The following is a 22,214-nucleotide window of genomic DNA, read 5'->3' on the forward strand; positions in this document are numbered from 1 at the left end:
GGTGATATATCCTAATTCTGTTACTGTAAACTAAAAAGACAACTTCATTGACATAAAAGAAAAGATGTAAGCAATAATAACATATTATTAATTTTTTACACATGTACTGGAGTATACAGACAAAAAAAAAATTCTACAAAGAACAGTGTCACAAAAAAAAAAAAAATCAAATACAAAGAAGGAAACTGTATTTTTTAAAACTCTTCTATCTTGCATGTAACATTTTTTTCATTGACATCTTGTTCCAGAAATTAAATAAGTTGACTTAAATGTAAGAAATACTATCTTTTCATAGAGCTTATTGTGAAGTTTATACAACTATGCACTGTAATGTGTAATGATGGGACATCCACCTTGCATATAACACTGGAAAAGGGAACCCAGATAACATCTTTCCTATTGGGTCATGAAAGGAATTGTGGTTTAGCAGAATATATGCTGTTAATCTCTAATCTCAAAATTCATGTGATAACAGGGAAATTTGTTCTATGTAGAGTTTTCATTGTATTTGAAAGCCACATACTGCCCCAGTTGCAGCTGTTCCAACAAAGCATTTTCACGAGCTGCTATAGCAACATTGGTCCCATTTGCATCTGTTGAAAGTCCCTTCATTCAAGGTGTTTTACAATGACTAGAAATGCCTGGTGCAATCTTTTTCCTCTGTTCCAAGAAACCTTCATATAATTTGATCTTCTACAAAGAAACAGTGAATGTCTTATTTTGTGGCGTATCTTCTGCACAACTTTTTCAGACTAACTAAAATAAGTCTTTCTCTGCATTTGATCCTTACTGTTATCTACCATGATGGAGACAGTCTTTCCTTCCATCACAAAGCATTGAAAAACTGTCATTTTCATAAAACATCACTACATCTTGATTCAGAGTTTCAGATTAACATCTTTTGGCCATACCTGCATTCTGGAGAAGGAATTACACCACTAGTGTCTTTAACTTTTTTAGCTTCATGTATCATTTGCTCTGTGACGCCAAAAGTAGCTGTTACCCTGACAATGCACCACAAAGGTGGAGAAAGTGTTAAAACTTGCATCTGTTCATTACTTCAGCCTACATCATTCTCACAGATAAAGGTGAGACTGAATATGTCTCAGGAACATCAACTGCATATGATGACGTATCACCTATGCCTGAGGTACAGGCAGGTTGGTTGAATAGTTTGAATGAAGGGACCAAACAGCGAGGTCATCGATCACATTGGTCAGGGAAGGATGGCGAGGAAGTGAGCTGTGCCCTTTCAAAGGAATCATCCTGGCATTTGCCTGAAGCTATTTAGGGAAATCGCAGAAAACGTAAATCAGGATGGCTGGGTGCGGATCTGAAGCATCATCCTCCCAAATGCGAGTCCAGTGTGCTAACCACTATGCCACCTCGCTTGGTGGTACAGGCAGAATTAATCTCATTTCATTCATTGTTAAGGTGCTATTCCAGTATACTTAATGGCAGTACTGATGCCAGTTTATAAGGGGAATAACATTGGGCTGAGGCATGAATTGGAATTTGTTTCAGGGAGGGAAACGTACTAGGGTAGTCCATACAGCTGTGCTAGCCAGAGTGCCAGTGTGGTGCAACGGACAGCACAACTGCCTAGTACGCAGGAGACCTGAGTTCAAATCTCAGGGCTGGTACAAATTTTAATTCATTGCTTCAGTCTACATTGTAGAAAAACTAGGTGTTCAGTCCAATATTTGAAGATGGGGAATATAAGAGACCTGTCAATTTAAAATACTACTTCATGATATGGTTATAATAGAAGGAAACATTCCACGAAGGAAAAATATATTTAAAAACAAAGATGATGTGACTTACCAAATGAAAGTGCTGGCAGGTCGACAGACACACAAACAAACACAAACATACACACAAAAAATTCAAGCTTTCGCAACCAACGGTTGCCTCGTCAGGAAAGAGGGAAGGAGAAGGAAAGACAAAAGGATATGGGTTTTAAGGGAGAGGGTAAGGAGTCATTCCAATCCCGGGAGCGGAAAGACTTACCTTAGGGGGAAAAAAGGACAGGTATACACTCGCACACACACACACATATCCATCCACACATACACAGACACAAGCAGACATTTGTAAAGGCCAAATTTTACAAATTTTACATTTTACAAATGTCTGCTTGTGTCTGTGTATGTGTGGATGGATATGTGTGTGTGTGCGAGTGTATACCTGTCCTTTTTTCCCCCTAAGGTAAGTCTTTCCGCTCCCGGGATTGGAATGACTCCTTACCCTCTCCCTTAAAACCCATATCCTTTTGTCTTTCCTTCTCCTTCCCTCTTTCCTGACGAGGCAACCGTTGGTTGCGAAAGCTTGAATTTTTTGTGTGTATGTTTGTGTTTGTTTGTGTGTCTGTCGACCTGCCAGCACTTTCATTTGGTAAGTCACATCATCTTTGTTTTTAAATATAAAATACTACTTCCACACAGAAGATTCAGATTGTGTTAGGAAGAAGATATATCATATGCCTCCATCTCTCACAACAACATACATTTGTGCAAAATTTCCTCTTTTATTAGAGTGCACCCATCTTGCTACAGAGCAGCGATCAGTAGTGTCAAATTGACTTTTTAATCTTTTCTCAGGGATCATAAAAAGGCTAGTGATCCTTGCTAAAATCTGAATACTGAGGAATAGAAGAGAGCTGATCCTGATCAGTCAGTTAATAGTTTTCTTGCCAGTACTTGCACTATTTTGTAGCATAGTCTGTTTGTACACATCAAAAACATCTGTAGCTGTGCTTTCGTGCCTTCAAACATATAAGAAGAGAAGGTGGTTATTACAAAAGTTTTTATGCAAAAAGTACGTGTAAATCAGTCCATTCTCTGTCCTACTTCCAATGGATAGTTTTGATGTCTTATTGTCATCAAATGAAACTAATTAAAACTAATCTGCAAAGTCATACAACTATAGAAATCATCAATCCCTCCAGCCATAAACGCTAGTAGATGAATCCTGATAGTGCAGCTGCATCTTTATTCCAGTAGCTCCTTATTTGGCCTCAGTACGCTGAGTGGACACATTCTGTCATCTCCCTACCACATAACAAATCTGAGAATGAACTGGGAATCAAACTGGGGACCTTCCACACCAAAGACAGTGACCCTAATCATTCAGATACAGGAGGGGATTTGACATACAATTTGGGCAACAATTTTGAAAAGGGAAGTTGGAAGGAATAAATCACCTACAGCAACATTAGGAGAGGGGATTGAGAGTGGGAAGGAGATGACACAGAAACCAATAAAAAAAATGACAGATTCACATAAAATGCCTTCAGGGACCTTGGCTGATAGCAGACAGTTTCAATGACATTTCAGCCCTACTGCTGGAAATGGGAGTGACAAAAATAACTAACAAGGTAACACTGTCTGATTACATACTGATACAATAAAAAGTACTCCGACCCATACACTTTATAGTGTGATAGATGCCATACAAATTTACTGGAGGGATCTCTAGGATGTGTAATTTGTCCACACATGATGTTACTTTCAAAATCGCCAATCCAAAGAAAGTTAAGAAATACTTTATACTTCATCACACGTCTTGAATAAAGTAAAATAAGGAATGTATCGGTTTACACAGACATGTACCACCAGCAAATCTATTCATGCACCACTGTAGGGATAGCTGAATGGGAAACGAGAAAAATGACACGGTTATACTACATAATCTACCACTTTACACCTTGCTTTTACTGGTAAATGTGTAGATATAGAAGTATTGATAAAAAGGAACCAAAAATGGTCCTGGTGACATCTGATATTTATACCACAAACCAACAGAAAAAGATTGTGTATAAGGTATGAAACTTTGTTTACTAACCTGACTCATACATTAGATTTTTCACATGTGCACTTCTCACTATAATTCTCTCAGCTGCTATGTATCTCAATTCCTGCACTTCTTCAGGTGTTAATGGAGAAAGTTTTCGTATTCTGATATGTGAAGGCAGTTCTTCTGTTGCAATAATTGCACCAGTTTTGTCAAGCAAAGGTTTCCCAGAATTATCTCCAGCACAGTACACTTTCATTGTATCATACAAAAATTGATTTTTTAAAAAAATGTGCTGATGTTTCTTCAGTGTTTTCAGTTGCTGAATGATAGTTTCTTCTTTTTCTTTTGATAGGCCTGAGACAGATATACGACTCATCAAATTCTTCATTATGGCAGCAAAATCTGGTGATTTTTCAACATCTGGATTTGGTGGCAAGAGACCTGTTAAAGAAGAAGACAAGTTTTGAAAACAGCATGAATATTTTTTTTTCCATGAAGAATTACTGCAGTTGCTGTCAGTTGTCTAATACTATGGTAATTAACCTGGTCCCTATCAACCACTAGTGGACATTCCAGCTTTCAGGGTAGACAGTAGATTTTTCAAAGCATTTTCAATATGTTTTCACAAATAATCATCATCATCATCATCATCATCATCATCATCATCATCATTCTTTCTTTCTTTCTTTCTTTTCTCAGACGTTATGTCTGGTCAAAAATGGAAAGTGACGTGGACCTTGATCAAGCGTGACTTCCTTTTAACTGTACGGTATATGTTATACTGCATTTAGGAACTTTCGGGTAATTGAACATGTATCAATAATTCCGGATTTCTGTAGTTGTATATATAAGTTTGGATGTAGCTGTATTGCATTGATGTACTGGTGGATATTGTGTGGTATGACTCCTGTAGTTGATAGTATAATTGGTATAATGTCAACTTCATCCTGATGCCATATGTCCTTGACTTCCTCAGCCAGTTGGATGTATTTTTCAATTTTTTCTCCTGTTTTCTTTTGTATATTTGTTGTATTGGGTATGGATATTTCGATTAGTTGTGTTAATTTCTTCTTTTTATTGGTGAGTATGATGTCAGGTTTGTTATGTGGTGTTGTTTTATCTGTTATAATGGTTCTGTTCCAGTATAATTTGTATTCATCATTCTCCAGTACATTTTGTGTTGCATACTTGTATGTGGGAACGTGTTGTTTTATAAGTTTATGTTGTAAGGCAAGCTGCTGATGTATTATTTTTGCTACATTGTCATGTCTTCTGGGGTATTCTGTATTTGCTAGTATTGTACATCCACTTGTGATGTGATCTACTGTTTCTATTTGTTGTTTGCAAAGTCTGCATTTATCTGTTGTGGTGTTGGGATCTTTAATAATATGCTTGCTGTAATATCTGGTGTTTATTGTTTGATCCTGTATTGCAATCATGAATCCTTCCGTCTCACTGTATATATTGCCTTTTCTTAGCCATGTGTTGGGTGCGTCTTGATCGATGTGTGGCTGTGTTACATGATACGGGTGCTTGCCATGTAGTGTTTTCTTTTTCCAATTTACTTTCTTCGTATCTGTTGATGTTATGTGATCTAAATGGTTGTAGAAGTGGTTATGAAATTGCAGTGGTGTAGCTCATGTATTTATATGAGTGATTGCATTGTGTATTTTGCTAGTTTCTGCTCGTTCTAGAAAGAATTTTCTTAAATTGTCTACCTGTTCATAATGTAGGTTTTTCTATCGATAAATCCCCTTCCTCCTTCCTTTCTGCTTAATGTGAATCTTTCTGTTGCTGAATGTATGTGATGTATTCTATATTTGTGGCATTGTGATCGTGTAAGTGTATTGAGTGCTTCTAGGTCTGTGTTACTCCATTTCACTATTCCAAATGAGTAGGTCAATATTGGTATAGCATAAGTATTTATAGCTTTTGTCTTGTTTCTTGCTGTCAATTCTGTTTTCAGTATTTTTGTTAGTCTTTGTCTATATTATTCTTTTAGTTCTTCTTTAATATTTGTATTATCTATTCCTATTTTTTGTCTGTATCCTAGATATTTATAGGCATCTGTTTTTTCCATCACTTCTATGCAGTCACTGTGGTTATCCAATATGTAATCTCCTTGTTTAGTGTGTTTTCCCTTGACTATGCTATTTTTCTTACATTTGTCTGTTCCAAAAGCCATATTTATATCATTGCTGAATACTTCTGTTCTTTAGTAATTGGTTGAGTTGTTGCTGCCAGTAGTTTTAGATCATCCATGTATAGCAAATGTGTGATTTTGTGTGGATATGTTCCAGTAATATTGTATCCATAATTTGTATTATTTAGCATGTTGGATAGTGGGTTCAGAGTAAGGCAGAACCAGAAAGGACTTAATGAGTCTCCTTGGTATATTCCACGCTTAATCTGTATTGGCTGTGATGTGATATTATTTGAATTTGTTTGTATATTAAGTGTGGTTTTCCAATTTTTCATTACTATGTTTAGGAACTGTATCAATTTAGGATCTACTTTGTATATTTCCAATATTTGTAGTAACCATGAGTGGGGTACACTATCAAAAGCTTTTTGGTAATCAATGTATGCGTAGTGTAGCGACCTTTGTTTAGTTTTAGCTTGATATGTCACCTCTGCATCTATTTTCAGTTGCTCTTTACATCCTCGTGCTCCTTTGCAACAGCCTTTTTGTTCTTCATTTACAATTTTGTTCTGTGTTGTATGTGTTATTAATTTCTGTGTAACGACTGAAGTTAATATTTTGTATATTGTTGGTAGGCATGTTATGGGGCGATATTTAGCTGGGTTTGCTGTGTCTGCTTGATCTTTAGGTTTCAGATAAGTTATTCCATGTGTAAGTGTATCAGGGAATGTGTATGGGTCTGCAATGTAACTGTTAAATAATTTGTCTTTAAATATGTCTGCTTGTGTCTGTATATGTGTGGATGGATATGTGTGTGTGTGTGTGTGTGTGTGTGTGTGTGTGTGTGTGTGTGTGTGTGTGTGTGTGTGTGTGTGTGTATACCCGTCCTTTTTTCCCCCTAAGGTAAGTCTTTCCGCTCCCGGGACTGGAATGACTCCTTACCCTCTCCCTTAAAACCCACATCCTTTCGTCTTTCCCTCTCCTTCCCTCTTTCCTGATGAGGCAACAGTTTGTTGCGAAAGCTTGAACTTTGTGTGTATGTTTGTGTTCGTTTGTGTGTCTGTCGACCTGCCAGCACTTTCATTTGGTAAGTCACACATCTTTGTTTTTAGGTATGTTAAATAATTTAGTTAGATGTGAATGTGTTGAGGTGAACTTCTTTAGTCAGCAATTTGCTATTTTATCTTTTCCAGGGGCTTTCTAATTATGAGTAGAATTAATTGCTTGGGTGACTTCATGTTGCAAAATTATCACTTCAGGCATCCGCGGTATCATCTTGTATGTGTCTGTTTCTGCTTGTATCCACCGTGCATGCCTGTTATGTTGTACCGGGTTTGACCATATGTTGCTCCAGAATTGTTCCATGTCTGTTATGTTTGGTGGATTGTCTATTTTAATGTGTGTGTTATCTATTGTCTGGTAAAATTTCTTTTGGTTTGTGTTGAATGTTTGGTTTTGTTTCCTTCTATTTTCACTTTTTTTGTATCTTCTAAGTCGTTTGGCCAATGCTTGTAATTTCTGATTCTTTTCATCTAATTGCTCTATCACTTCTTGTTGTGAGATTTTACCTAACCTTTTTCGTTTTTTTTTTTCTGACATTTTATTTCTTATAAATTGTGTTAGCTGTCCGATGTCTTTTCTCAGTTTTTCTATTCTGATCTGTAGCCTGTGTTGCCATGCTGGTTTTGTGGGTTTCTTCTGTGTGTTGGTTGGTTCTGATCTCTGCCTAGTATGTGTATTTAGTGTAGTGAGTGCTCCTATATAAACCAGTAGTTGTAACTCTTCCATTGTTGTGTTTTCATTTATTTTGTTGTGTATGATTGTGTTGATAGTTTTTATTGTTGTTTCGTCTTGTGGGTTATTTGGCGGTCTATGCAAGAATAGTCTAATGTCTGTATTTGTGTCTTTGTATTCTATACATGTCAGCTGAAATTTCTCTTCAATATCTAACATGTGTGTCACTTCGTGTTCTATTTGTGCTTGTTCTGGTGGCTGTCTTAAGATTTTGTTTTCCTCTGATTGTTTAATTGATGCGTGTTGGTCTTTGTTTGTTTGCTCTGGGATGTTTGAGTCCATTACTGTATTTTCTTCTTCTTCTGATTGCACATTATTTTTTTCTAGTATTTGTTGTACTTGTTGTTTGATGTTTTCTAATTCTGACTGGGGTATCCTGTTATTTTTTATTATTACACGGATCTGATCAGCTAGTCGCTGTTCTGTTAAAAATTTTAATTTTGGGTGTCTGGTAATAAATGTTGTGTATACTTGTGATCTGTATCCAATTGTGTTGGTTCCTAGGTTTGTTGCTTGGTAATAACAGAACATGAGGTGTCGATTAACTTCATCTGACCATCTCATCCTCTGTCTTTGTTTTCCTTCTAGGGTGGTTGCAGGAAGCATATCCTGCAAAACACCTCTATTTGGATTTAAATCATTTTCCAGTTGGCTAGCAGTGTCGTTACCATTGCGGGCGGGCATAGGGTTCAAGCGTCGTCCCCGACCATGATGGCGCTTGTCCGAGGCTTCTTTAGTTCTGTCCTGAACCAAGTAATCACACTAAAAGGAGGGTTAGCCCTATTAGTGGTTTGTTCTTTTCGTCGCCTTTTACGGCTGGCAGAACATACCGGAGGCCTATCCTTTTCCCGGGCCTCCACGTGGTTCATTATTTTTATTATTATTTATTTTTATTATTATTATTATCATCATCATCATCTTTAACTTGTTGTAACTTTGCTTTATAAATTTTATAAAGTAAAGTCGTTTATCTCCTTTATAAATCACCATTGCTGTGGAGCTGGTGTGCATTCAGAAAATTTTGTTACTAACAAAGAACAAACATGGGTGGGTAGGCAAAAAAGTTTGATTACCCTGGTGTAAAGGCTAGGTCGGAATGGTGCCATACTAGTAATATAGGGAACATGCACCTATGCATTCTTACAGTGATTTCAAAAAGAGGACACAACGAGATTTTAAACATAATCTGTACAGTATGTCAATATATAAGGGGTGCTCAAAAAGAAATGAGCCGGTGTCTGGAATGGACAAACCGGTGACGGTAGGGAAATATCATGGTGTGTGTAACGAGGTGTGGTTCCAACCAGGGCGTGGAAGTTCACAGCCTGTCGCTAGAGAGCACGCATGCATGTCACGTGACTATACAGAGCTAGCAGCAGCATGCATCAATTGCCCAATGCTGCTAGTTGCATTGCAAACAGTGACATGGAGGCGTCAAAAGAAGAAAAAAAGAGGTGTTGTTCGTTTTCTGACAATGGAAGGAGTAGGAAGAACAGACATTCATCGACGAATGTCACAAGTGTACGGTAAACACTGCATGTCCATTGCAAGGGTCAAGGCGTGTCACAAGGGCTTCATGGAAGAACGGGTGTCGTTAGCTGATGATGCACGGTCTGGACACCACACTGCTTTGCCGATGACTTCGTCCAGTTGGTGGATGCGCTCATTACCCAGGACCATTGAGTGAAAGTGATCGGATTGAGCATTGGAAGTGTTCACACCATCATGAAGGAATAACTGCACTTGCACAAAGTTTGTGTCCAATGGGTGCCCCACAGTCTTCAACCACACCAGGAAGCATGTCGAATGGCCCACTGTCTTGCTCATCTTCAGCACTATGCTTAGGAAGGGAATGTGTTCCTGCCACGAATGGTGGCTGGAGATGAGTCATGGTGTCATCACTGCGAACCAGATTCAAAACAACAAAGTCTCCAGTGGAAGCAACCAGGATCACCACCACCAAAAGAAGCCAAGGCAATCCACACGGGCACAGGAAAGGTTATGCTGACATTCTTCTTGGCCCAAGAGGACCCCCTTCCGATTCACTTCCTGCAGCACGGGACAATAATGAATGCCATTGTTACTCACAAACCTTGACCACTTTTCGCCAAGCGATCAAATTAAAACGACAAGGCAATCTCACCCGTGGGATCGTTCTGCTTCGCGGCAATGTAAAGCATCATACAGCCAACATAGTCGTGGCACTCCTGCAGAAATTCAAATGGGCGGTTCACGGCCACCCTCCATATGGTCTGGACCTCTCCCCTTGCAATTATGCCATTTTTGGTCACCTTACAAAGGCACTGAGGGGCAAATGATTCACCTCTGATGACGACGTCCAGCTGTACGTGCAGAACTGGTTAACATCGCAGCCCCGGGAATTTTATGAGACAGCCATTAACTGCATTGTGCCACAGTGGGACAAGTGTCTCAACAGCCAGGGTCAATACTTCTAACATACAGGTACTGGTTTCTGTAATTATGCCTCCGGCTCAATTCTTTTTGAATGCCCCTTACACACTTGATGAAAATGTGACAATGAGACATTGGTGATAAAAGTTATTGTGATACTTTCAGACTTGCTTTCCAATCTTCATTTGATTTCTACAGTAGTATCACAGCAAAAAGTTCCTGCAATAGAAAAGAAGATGTTTTTGGGGGTGGCAAGTTGGGATGCATGACATTCTTGTGCTAACATGTTTACTATTACTTTTGCTGGGCCCCATACCCAACAAATGGTTACCATAGCTGCCAACCTTGAGAAGTGGCTGTCAGTAATCACATGGCAATATGGAAGTGGGTTCACGGGCTCTCTCCCTCAGAAAATTTTAGGGTTCGGGGGGTGGGCGGACAGGGGTGCATTAGAGTTTAGCGTCCCATTGACATTGAGCTCATTTAAACGCAGAACCGAAGCTCAGATTGTGTCAAGAATGGGGAAGGAAATCGGCCGTGTTCTCACACTTGCCTGAAGCAATTTAGTTGGAAAATTTTAAAAATTAGAATTGTCTCTTAGGCCTTTAAACACTGTATTTCAGACACTTTCTGGCCTTAAATATTTTTCCAGCAATTAAAACAACTGAAAACGTAAAAATCATGTTAAGTGGAAAATGCTAAAAATCAATTTAGTAAATGTAAAACTACTTTAAAAATATTTCTGTAATTTACAAATACTGAAAAATACACATATATCTCTCACATTATTAATTAAAAGGAAAGGAACGCCATCCACTTACATCACGAAATGAGAGACCTGTCTACAGTGTTTTATACAAAAATATTTACAAGTCTTTCTCATCCACTGCCTCTTCTTCCTGGCTCTGCCTCTACTTGTATAAAATAGAATCTTCATTAATGACTGACAATTTTCTCTTGAATGACAATCTTGTTGCACTTTTCACAGCCTGAAACTGATCCTTTGAAAAATTATTTTGGTAATGCGCTCTTCTTGAAGATAAATGTTTCATTTTACTCATGGTTACTCAAGATTCCTGTATTCATACTAGATCAAAATTCAGTTCTGTTTTTCTTAACAATACTAAAAACTGTCTCACAGGCAGTTTTACTACGAGGAATGAGCAGTAAATACAAGCATAAACTTGCTCAGTGATGGATTACTTTTTAATGCCTGATGTTTCACACATAGAAGATATTTTATACCAAGCAGTATTGGCTGTCTGTTCTTCAAACATTCCAAAGTCATCAAACTGGAATATTGAAAACAGCTTATTCACCTTTACAACTGACAATGATTTTCTTTTGCTGGATACAATATCAATAACTTCTAAGTTTTTTTAAGGGGTCATCATTTAGTGGAAATTTTTGTTTGACATAACTACATGAGTTGATGAAAAATCTATGACATCTTCATCTTCATAAAATCTTGTAACTACAGAGTTTTCAAGCTTGGTACAATGAATGTAGCTTCTAGTGTCTACACTCTTCGAGACAATTATTTTTTTGAAATTTCAATTCCGGCAGACTACCAGAAGTAGGTGCTGTTGAATGATTAATAAATCTCACAATCAAATCTGTGAATAAGTTATTTATGATGCTATGAAGTCTGTGAATTACTGGCTCCTCTTTCCTGAGGAATACATTGGCTTTGGTAAACAACGAAAGGGTATTACGCAATAAAAGCAGATATGGCTTAGTTACTGCATTATTTAGAATAGGGCACACTCTGAATAAATGAGAGTTTTTTTTACATTTTCTGAACCTTTCTCACTGAAAAATTTTTCAAGAGGTTCCCACTGTTCATTTACTCTTTTTATTGATTGGAGCAGATACTTCAGCAATACTTCAGTATTTGATGGGGTTTAGTGCCATATGTATTTTGACAAAGTTTAAAAGTAGACTGCCTTTTTGAACTCTTTTGAAGCAAGTAGAAAATATCCATTACAAATTCTTCAGCATCAAAATATTGTATGCTTTTTGTAGCTTTTTGTGCAGCTAAACGAAGCATGTGGCAGGAACAAGATTGAATTCTTATGTATGGTTGAACTTTCTTCAAAAAACAGCAACTCCCTTTATATGTCCTGCCACTGTATTTGCATTATCACATGCAAATGAAATGCAATTTCGCCAGGGGATTCCTTTTCTTAGTAGTTCGCCACTGAAGAGATAAAAAATTCCTTCACTACTATTCAAACCTGATCCCAGCATGGATAGTATCCCAGTACACATCTTTCACTATTTAACAACAAAGTAATGACAACTGGATATAGTTTCACATTGTTAATGTCTGTGCTACCATCAGTTGCAAGAGAAAATAGGTTTTCTTTTAAGTATTCTACTACAATATCCTGTGTTCCAGATGACAAAGAATGTATAGCTGCAATTGTTTTTGTTCTTCCACAATTGTATTTTTCAGCAATCTGAGAATCGTGAAATATTTTTTTCAACAGCTGTGAAGATCTGCACAAGAAATTGGCAGGCTGTGTTCAACAATAAATGAACTAAAAAGCATTTCAGCATTTGTGACAGAGTCTTCCTCATCAGGTTTTATTCCAAATTATGACAATGGTGCATTTGAAGACTTAAGGTTTGTTAGGTCTACATGTACTTTAGACTGAACATGACGGCTATTGTCATGACCAGCATGCTTTATAGAAATGTCTCATGGAAACACTGCGCAAAACGTGTGTTGGTCTGATTTATTTGATTGTACAAAAAACGGCCAATCTTTACTGTTGGTTTCCAAAATTTCTGTTCAATTCTACATTTTTTCGTTACACTGCCATCCACTATACTAACACTTTGGTGTTCCACAATATTACTGTCTGAATTTGGTACAGTATTTTTCTCACTTTCACTCAGAGTATCTTTCACACTGTTTAATTTTGTATTACCAATTTTGTCAGGCTTTTCTTTACCAACACTATTAACAGTTGCTGAAGACACACAAAAAAATCTTTAAATTTCGCATTTAAGAAATCCTTTATGCACGTGGATAGTACAAAAGTATTGTGATTTGACTATCATACAGACTCCCATATGGGGAACATAGTAATAGGGATCCCTGACAGAGAGCAGCAACTTAAAGAGTTGAAAACAAGTCGTCAGGTCCAGATGGAATCCCAATTCGCATCTACAAAGAGTACTATGCAGCACTGGTCCCTTACTTAGCTTGTAGTTATCATGAATCCTTTACCAAGAGCAAAGTACCAAGTGACCGGAAAAATGTGCAAGTGACTCCTGTATGTATGAAGAGTGACTGGAAAATTCTCGGGCCACCCACAAAATACTTGCTTTAGCCAAATCTCAGCTTAGCAACTAATAGTACATTTCTTTACAAGGTTATATACCGTAGTTTTCATTATATCTTTTTCGCCTTGTTTCAGATATCAGAGTTTGAAGCGTCCAAGGCGAACACATTTTGAAAAATGGATAAATAGATCAAGTGTGCAGTCATCCAATACCTGGTAAAAGAAGGCACAGGTGCAAAGGGGATCCATAATGACATGGTGGAAACATAAAGGGAGAATTCCCCTTTCTATTCTACTGTGAAAAGCTGGTGGGAGAATTCCAATATGCACCTCGCAGTGGAAGACCGGTAATGACCATTACAGAGGAAAATGTCACTATAATCCAGAATATCGTCATGGCAGACCAGGATGTGACACAATTTACCTTGCTGAGAGAGTGTTGTACTTGACACGCACAATGTCTCATGTCAATGATTCCAAGAATGTTGACAGCAGAATGCAAACATCAAAGACACATGCCACATCTGCAGAAAACTTGACCCTTTTTGAAGCAGATTCTGACATTTCTGACATCTTGTGACAATAGATGAAGCATCAGCTCACCACTTTTAACCCTAATCCAAAGTTCAATTAAAACAGTGGGAACACCACTCCTCACTTACCCACAAAAAGTTCAAATCAGTCACACCAGCTGGCGAGGTGTTGGTCTCTGTTTTTTGGGATTTGAGTGGTGTTATCCTAGCTGAATACATAAAAAATGTGAAACTATGAATGGAACATATTATGTTGATCAACTAATGTGTTTGAGGAAGGCCATCAAAGTGAAACACATCAGGATTTCACAAATGGAGTGTTCTTTTATTAGGACTTATGGCTGCCCACACATCTGTCATTGTGATGGCTGCCATTGAGACACGTGGCTTTCAACACCGTCAACATGCACCTTCTCCATCTTCTTTGGCCTGCTCTGACTTTCGTCTCTTACCCAGCTCAAAGAATATATAGCTGAACCCATTTTCAATCAGATGACGACATCACGGCTGTGGTGGATGCATTTTTCTTTGCCATGCAGGAGGGTATAATGGGCCTGCAGCACTGGTGACAAAAGTGTGTGGCACTAAAAGGGAGTTATGTTGAAAAGTAGCCATAAATATGTGGATTACTGACAACTTTATTGGGTGGCCTGAGAACTTTTCAGTAAGAATGGAAAAAGAACAGACCCACAAAACTACAGACCAATATCCTTAACATCAGTTTACTGGAGAATTTTTGAACAATTTCTCAATTCGAATATAATAAATTTCCACTGCTGGAGATGGAAAAGTTTGTGTCCACAAATAAGTACAGTGTTAGAAAGTATCACTCATGCAAAACTCAGCTTGGCCTTCTCGCACGTGATATCCTGTAAACCATGGATAACAGGCAACAGGCAGATTCCATATGCCTAGGTTTCTGAAAAATATTTGACACTGTGCCCCAGTGCTGACTGTTAATGAAGGTATGAGCATTCAGACTGCTTCCCAGATATCCAAGTGGCTTGAAGACTTCTTAAGTAATAAAACACAGTATGTTGTCATAAGCAGTAAGTGTTCAACAGTAACAAGGATGTCGTCAGGAATGCGACAGAGAAATGTGATAGAACCATTATTAGTCTTAATATATGATCAAAAAGTAATGGGAATTTTTGTTTTTCCTTAAGGAATCTTCATAAACTCCGTGCCATTTCTGTTTTTATCTAATCAATGGTGGCAAAACAACCTCATTTCATTGCTCTCTTCAGCTTCGAGAATAGAAGTAAGTCACAAGGGGACTATGACCGGCATATATAGTGGCTGAGGCAATATAACAATATTGTTTTTTGCCAAAAAATTATGAATTAGCAATGAGGTGTGAGTGGGAACACTAATGTGATGCAACTTACACTAGCAGTTTTGTCACAATTCTGGTCGCTTTCTTAAGCTGTGTAAACATTGCATAAGTACCTGGTAGTATTTCTTATTGACCCTATAAATATAAGGCAGGAACTTATGATGCACTATCCCACTGTAATCAAAGAAGACAGTGAGAAAACCCTTCACATATGATAAGTCTTGTCTAATTTTTTTCGGTCTTGGTTCTTTAGGCAGTTTCCATTAGGACCAACGGGCCTTTGTTTCGATGTCATACCCTTATACCTATGTTTCATCATCTGTTATAACCTTCTTTAGAAGTTCTGGATCGTTGTCAACTTCATTCAGTAATTCCCGAGCGATGTCGACTTGATGCAGTTTTTGGTTGAAATTCAGCAATTTCAGAACAAATCTCGCTGATGCATGTTTTGTGCCCAAAACATCCAAAAAAATTGTTTGGCATGAACCAGAGGATATGCTGACATCGTCAGAAACCTCTCTGATGAGGATTCATTGATTTTCTAGAATCATTTTCTTTACTTTTTCCATATTGTTGTCACTAAATTATGTGTAGGGCTTTCATGGCTGTTGTCTTCAACATCTTCTTGACACTCTTTGAAACATTTATACCACTCATAAACTCTTGTTTTACTCATAGTAGATTCGCCAAAACCCACATTCAACATTTTTAATGTGGTGCTGCACTTTATTCCATTTTTCTAGCAAAATTTAATGCAAATTCTTTGCTTCATCTTTTTCAAATCCTCCAAGCACTCAAAAACACATCTAACCTTTTTGACTGTTAACAGTAAACTCAATATTCAAGCTGAAAGTGCAAACACACATCAGGAACATGTATACCAACAAGATAAAAAGTTTTGAAATTGGATGCTTAAAGCCCACAAAATTAAAAATTTCCTTTTACTTTTTGATCAAATGTTGTAAATTATCTGCCTGACACAGTGAGCAGCAATCTGTGGTGTTTGCTGACAATGCTATGGTGCAGAGAAAAGTGCCTTGAGTGACTGTAGGATACAAGATGACTTGTACAAAATTTCTGGTTGGTGTGATGAATGGCAACTAGCTCTAAATGTAGAAAAATATAAGTTAATACAGGTGAGTAGGAAAAACAACTCCATGATGTTCAAATACAGTGTTATTAGAGTGCTGCTCCACACAGTCACATTGATTAAATAACTAGACATAACTCTGAAAAGTCATATGAAATGCAACAAGCACACAAGGATTACAGTTGGGAAAGCGAATGGTCTACTTCAGTTTGTTGGGAGAATTTTAGGAAAGTGTCACCTGTAAAGAAGATTGTGCATGGAACATTAGTGCATTCATTCTTGAGTTCTGCTAGAGTGTTTGGGATCCCCGTCAGGTTGGATTGAAGGACGACATCAAAGCAATTCAGAGTTGGTCTGCTAGATTCATTACCAGTAGGTTCAATCAACACCAAAGCATTGCACAAATGCTTCAGGAACTCAAATGGAAGGTAAGGTGACATCATTTTTCACGAACACATTGAGGAAATTTAGAGATCTGGCATTTGAAACTGGCTGCAGTACAATTCTGCTGGTGCCAACGTACATTTCGTGTAAGGACCACCAAGATAAGAGAAATTGGGCTTGTAACGAGGCATATCGACAGTCTTTTCTCCTCATTCTGTTTGCGAGGGGAACAGGAAAGGAAATGACTAGAAGTGATACAAGGTGCCTTCTGCCATGCACCATACAATGGCTTGCACAATATGTATGTAGATGTATTTCTTACTATGGAAAAACTCACCAACTTAGCAATAAAACAAATTACTGTAGAGGAGAGTGCAACTGTTGTGCAGATTCACTGTCATCAAGATGGGATGGCGATCGCAGTAACTTTGCAAGAGGCAGTACAAAGGAAGTACCTGTGCAAGTGTGATATAGAAGGCACGTGATCACCAACATTCATTGGAGAAGCGTGTCATCCTCAGAATAAATGCAGGAGAATATTACAATGGCTGCACTAAAACAAAAAACAAAGGAATTATGAACTGATCTGTCATTCTGAACTGCCACTATTAATCCTTTATGTTATGTATAAGGAACTATTACATAGTGTTTCCAATTTGGAGATTACGATTGAAGTCTTGGACACTTTAAATGTTTTCGGACAATATTTGGAGTATATATACAAGAGGTGTCTGTAAATTACTGAAGTAGAAGTCATTATGTCACATTTCCTTCCAGCATAAGTTGTGCAGTCAAGAGAAGCAGCCTTAGATTGCTGCACCTAAGGCAACAGTCAAATACGAAAAAGAATAAAATCAATATAACATTAACTCTCCACTGACTCCGAATCCAAAAACTCTAACTTTATATAACACTGTGTTCTGGCATCCTAGTGCAACACAGAGATACATACTGCCTGAAGAAGAAGAAGATGATGATGATGATGATGATATGATAAGGAGAGTACAAACACCCAGTCCCCGGGATTGCCTGAAGAGAGTCACAAATTAAATTCCACATATTGACCCAAGGCTTAACCACTTTCACTTTATTATCTATTACATTCATTTGGTCACAAAAAACTATGCTAACTCAAAATATTAATAATTCTAGACTTCATTATAGTTGTTGATACGTAAACATTTACCCAATTACTAACTTCCTGATAAAGTTGATAGCAAAGATATATACATAAGCAAAGTAATCTTACAACCAATGACAAATACATGTTGGCAACATTTGCATTCATTTAATTCTGGAATAATTCTTTAGCAACAGAATCCCTCATTTAGGCAAACTAACCAGGGTAATTCAATAGAAATTATTGTTGTATCTATAAGTCCTTTTCAAAATTAATTTCCCTCTACTACTCAATTACTCAGAAACATAAATCTTCAATTACAATTTATGAAAATTCAGTGAACAGCGAGAGCTAAATTCAGTTCTAATTATTCTAAACTTATAGAAGAGGTATGTTGAAAGCCATTTTAAGTCAGTCTGCAGCAAGTTTAAACAGAGCAACACCTGTGTCTGAAAAATACAGGATAATGTACCAAAGAAGATGTAGCACCAGTTACAAGTCAGAAAACCTTTTATCTACATTTCGTGTGCATGAGTATGTTCAATAATTCAGAGACTGTTTCAAATTGTTAATTGGACAGTGCATGTAGAATTAGTACCATGGACTGTGCCAAACTTCAATGATGATCCTCACCTACTGTGACAATAGGGTCTGGTTGTGAACTGTGTTGTTTCCAATAGTTAGTTACTGTGCACAATATTTCCATATTAGTATGACTTTAGACTTCACCGACAGTGATTTACAAACTTATCAGCTAATTTTTTTGTTCACCATACATGAACTTTTAAGAATACTTACGTCAGGATTAGGTTACTGCACTCTAACAATCATATTGTTAGGATGTCAACCGAGTATAGTATGTGGTTTCTCATCACAATTGAAGTGTCTGAATTGTGATCTTGATGCAGACTAAATCATTGACAATAGCATACTTCCGACAAACACTTTTCAGTTAGATTCAAGCACAGTTACTGAAGGCATATTTGTACAGCTAACAGACAGGCTACAGGTTGCCAAAGTAGAGTGCATCACAGTACATACACTACAAACCAATATTAAGGAGAGCATATTGCCAAAGAACTACAACTAAAAGTGACGGCATTATATATGGTGAAGAAGAGTATTAACACAGAGTCTGAAGACAGGTGGCCAGCAGCTGGTATGGACAACTGTTTTCAATGAATGTTTGACACCTCCACAACAGCTAGCGGTACAACTTCATGGCGTCACCGAGTCATGGCGGTGCAGAGTATTCTGCATTACAACACCACAGGCCATGCGACAGTTTGGTAGGCTGTATTTATGCCAAAACTTCTTTTTTTTGTTGACATTGTGAATCAAGTGAAGACGGAGTTAGGCTTTTAGTAAATTTTTTCTAAAAGGTGTCCGTGACTGTTGTTACTAGGGATGAGTTGTTATAAACTTATTATTGTCTTAACTATACACTAGTATTAACTTAAAAAATAGTACAAATCTTAAAAGCTATTTGTGACTTTCAAGGAGAAATAGCACAATACAATGTTGATATAAAACAGTGAAGTGTTGATCTGATAGCTGAGATATCACAAAACAATAGAGTGTTAAAGCAGTTTAACACCGATCTGAATAGTAAGTTATATAAAACTAATGATAATACTGATCACAGCAATATTAAGTTAGATGCTCAAGAAGCTAAATTTCAGTAAGTTCTCGCTGACACATATGTCAAGTTAGGCAAACACGCCACCAAATCAGGACATATTATTAACTCTCACCAGGAAAAAATAGAAATTAATAAAAAACTAAATTGTAATCCATTGTATGATGTTTACAAGGTGAATCACATTCTGAAATTATTATGTAGTGCGGCTTAATGACAAATGAAGTAAATGAAACATCTAAAGATGTGAACAAAGGTACAGATTAAAGATTTCACTGAGCAAAGATTTAACAAAGTACATAAATTTCAGACACTACAGTGAGACTTAACATTTAGAGCAAAGTAAAGATTCAGATGAAGCCGTAATCTCAGGTACCAATTTCACAACATTGGAGAATTGTTTCAGAGATTTAACTGAACGAAAAGTTCAGTCACCTGTCAGTACAACTCATTCATTAGCAGATGCAGAGAAAACAGGGGCAGGATTCCAAAGACTTTGGGAAAATTTGTGATAAGGACTTATGGGACCAAACTGCTGAGGTCATCTGTCCCTAAGCTTACACACTATTTAATCTAACTTAAACTAACTTCCACTAAGGACAACACACACACCCATGCCCAAGGGAGGACTCGAACCTCCGATGGCGGCAGCCGCACAGACTGGGACAAGACGCCTGAGACCACGCCGTGCAGCAAGACTTTGGGAACAGCTAGCAAAAGGTTGGTTGGCTGGTTGGTTTGGGGTATAAAGGGACCAAACTACAGGGTCATCAGTCCCTTTTTCCTGAGACAAGCAAGGCTCAAGGTACAAAAACACCCAACACCACACCTAAAAAGAAAACGAATGGAATGAACAAAAAAACAGGGAAAACATACACCACAAGGAAAAGTAGAAGAAGGTATTAAAACCATAGAGCGGATGGTCTGGGCTGGCTGATCACAATAATAAAAGAGGATGAGCCAGCCACTCTGCAACACATTAAAATGTCCATCTCAAAAAGACAAGGCAAGATGAACACATGTAGGGAAAAGACGACCACCAAGACAAACAAATGCAAAGAAAGTGGGACAGAGTTAAAATGGAGGGAGGGTGGCGACCTCAGAGAGAAGGCTAAATGCCCACCCTTATATGGTATGACAACCCCCCCCCCCAATGAATGAAACGTAAAACTAAATCTGCTGTTGAGGCACTGTTCCCCAATACTGAAGGTAGGGTGCTGAGAAGGTTAAAAGTCCGCTGCAGAGCAGTGGAAAGTGCGCAGTCCAGCAAGATGTGCACAACAGTCGTATGTGAGCCACAGTGACACCAAGGTGGGTCATCGCAACAGAGGAAGTAGCCATGTGTTAGCCACGTACAGCCAATGCGGAATCGGCAGAGAACCACAGAGTCCCTGCGAGAGGCCCGCATGGAGGTCTTCCACACATTCATAGTTTCCTTAAAGGCACGCAGTTTGTTGTGCATACTGAGATTATGCCATTCCATGTTGCAGAGCTGAAAACCCTTGCGGAGTAATAATGATTGCAGGTCAGTTACAGGTATGCCGATCTCCAGAAGCAGTTTCTGTGCAGCCTGTTTGGTCAGCCTGTCGGCAAGTTCATTTCCTGGGATTCCAACTTGGCCAGGAGTCCACACAAACACCACAGAACAACTGGACCATTCCAGGGCATAGATGGACTCCTGGATGGTCGCTATCAAAGGAAGGCAGGGTAGCACTGGTCGATAGCTTGGTGGCTGTTCAAGGAGTCAGTACATCGAAGAAATGACTTGCCCGAGCATGAGCGGATGCGCTCAAGAACATGAGAAATGGCTGCCAGTTCTGCAGTGAAAACAGTGCAGCCATCTGGCAAGGAGTGCTGTTCAATATGTCCTCCATGAACGTATGCAAAGCCAATGTGACCATCAGCCACCGAGCCGTCAGTGTAAACCACTTCATGGTCCCGGTACATGTCAAGAATCGAGAGGAGTGACAACAGAGAGCCGCGGTGTTAACTGAGTCCTTAGGACCATGTGAAAGGTCCAGGTGAGCCTTTGGCCTAGGTGTACACCCATGAAGGTGTACGTGTGCGGATCTCGAGTACAGGTGGTGAAGGCAAGTACTCCACTTTAGGCAGAAGAGATCGGATGGGAACTGCAATCGTACGCCCTGACCAGGGCCCCCGATGCGGGAGATGAACTGCTGTGGATGGAAAAAGGAGACAGTAATTCAGATGCCCAGGAGAATTACGAATGTGTGCAACATAACTAGTGAGCAATTGTGCACGCCTAACCTACAATGGAAGGACTCCAGCCTCCACCAGGACACTGGTCACCAGACTTGTCCTAAAAGCTCCTGCTGCCAGTCGAATGCCACAGTGATGCACCGGGCCGCATAAACACATCGCTGAGGGTGCCGCCGAACCATAAATCAGACTCCCTTAGTCAAGGTGGGATTGAACAAGACTCTGTAGAGCTGCAGCAGCGTAGAGCGATCTTCACCCCAGCTGGTGTTGCACAGGCAGCGGAGGGCATGAGGTGCTGCCAGAAACTTCCACTTCAGCTGACGAAGGTGAGGAAGCCATGTCAATCGGGTGTCGAAAACCAATCCTAAGAATCCGTATGTCTCCACTACAGTGAGTACATTGCCATTAAGGTAAAGTACTGGTTCTGGATGAGCGGTACAATGCCAACAGAAGTG

The 22,214-nt window shown here is 38.6% G+C and overlaps 1 protein-coding gene and 1 non-coding gene across 3 annotated transcripts in view; one reads left to right on the top strand and one right to left on the bottom strand.

Moving 5' to 3' along the window:
* LOC126094779 (uncharacterized) overlaps window positions 1-22,214 on the bottom strand; it is a 130,443-nt gene that overhangs the window by 62,269 nt on the left and 45,960 nt on the right. For both annotated transcript variants that reach the window (XM_049909335.1, XM_049909336.1), the window contains one exon: window positions 3,844-4,236. In XM_049909335.1, the coding sequence (XP_049765292.1) occupies window positions 3,844-4,236 (393 nt within the window). The remainder of the gene's footprint in view (window positions 1-3,843; window positions 4,237-22,214) is intronic.
* Trnat-agu (transfer RNA threonine (anticodon AGU)) lies at window positions 1,572-1,643 on the top strand. The gene has a single exon. It is a non-coding gene; the product is annotated as a tRNA-Thr (tRNA).

This window comes from Schistocerca cancellata, chromosome 8 (genome assembly GCF_023864275.1).
Source record: "Schistocerca cancellata isolate TAMUIC-IGC-003103 chromosome 8, iqSchCanc2.1, whole genome shotgun sequence".
Lineage (NCBI taxonomy): Eukaryota > Metazoa > Arthropoda > Insecta > Orthoptera > Acrididae > Schistocerca > Schistocerca cancellata.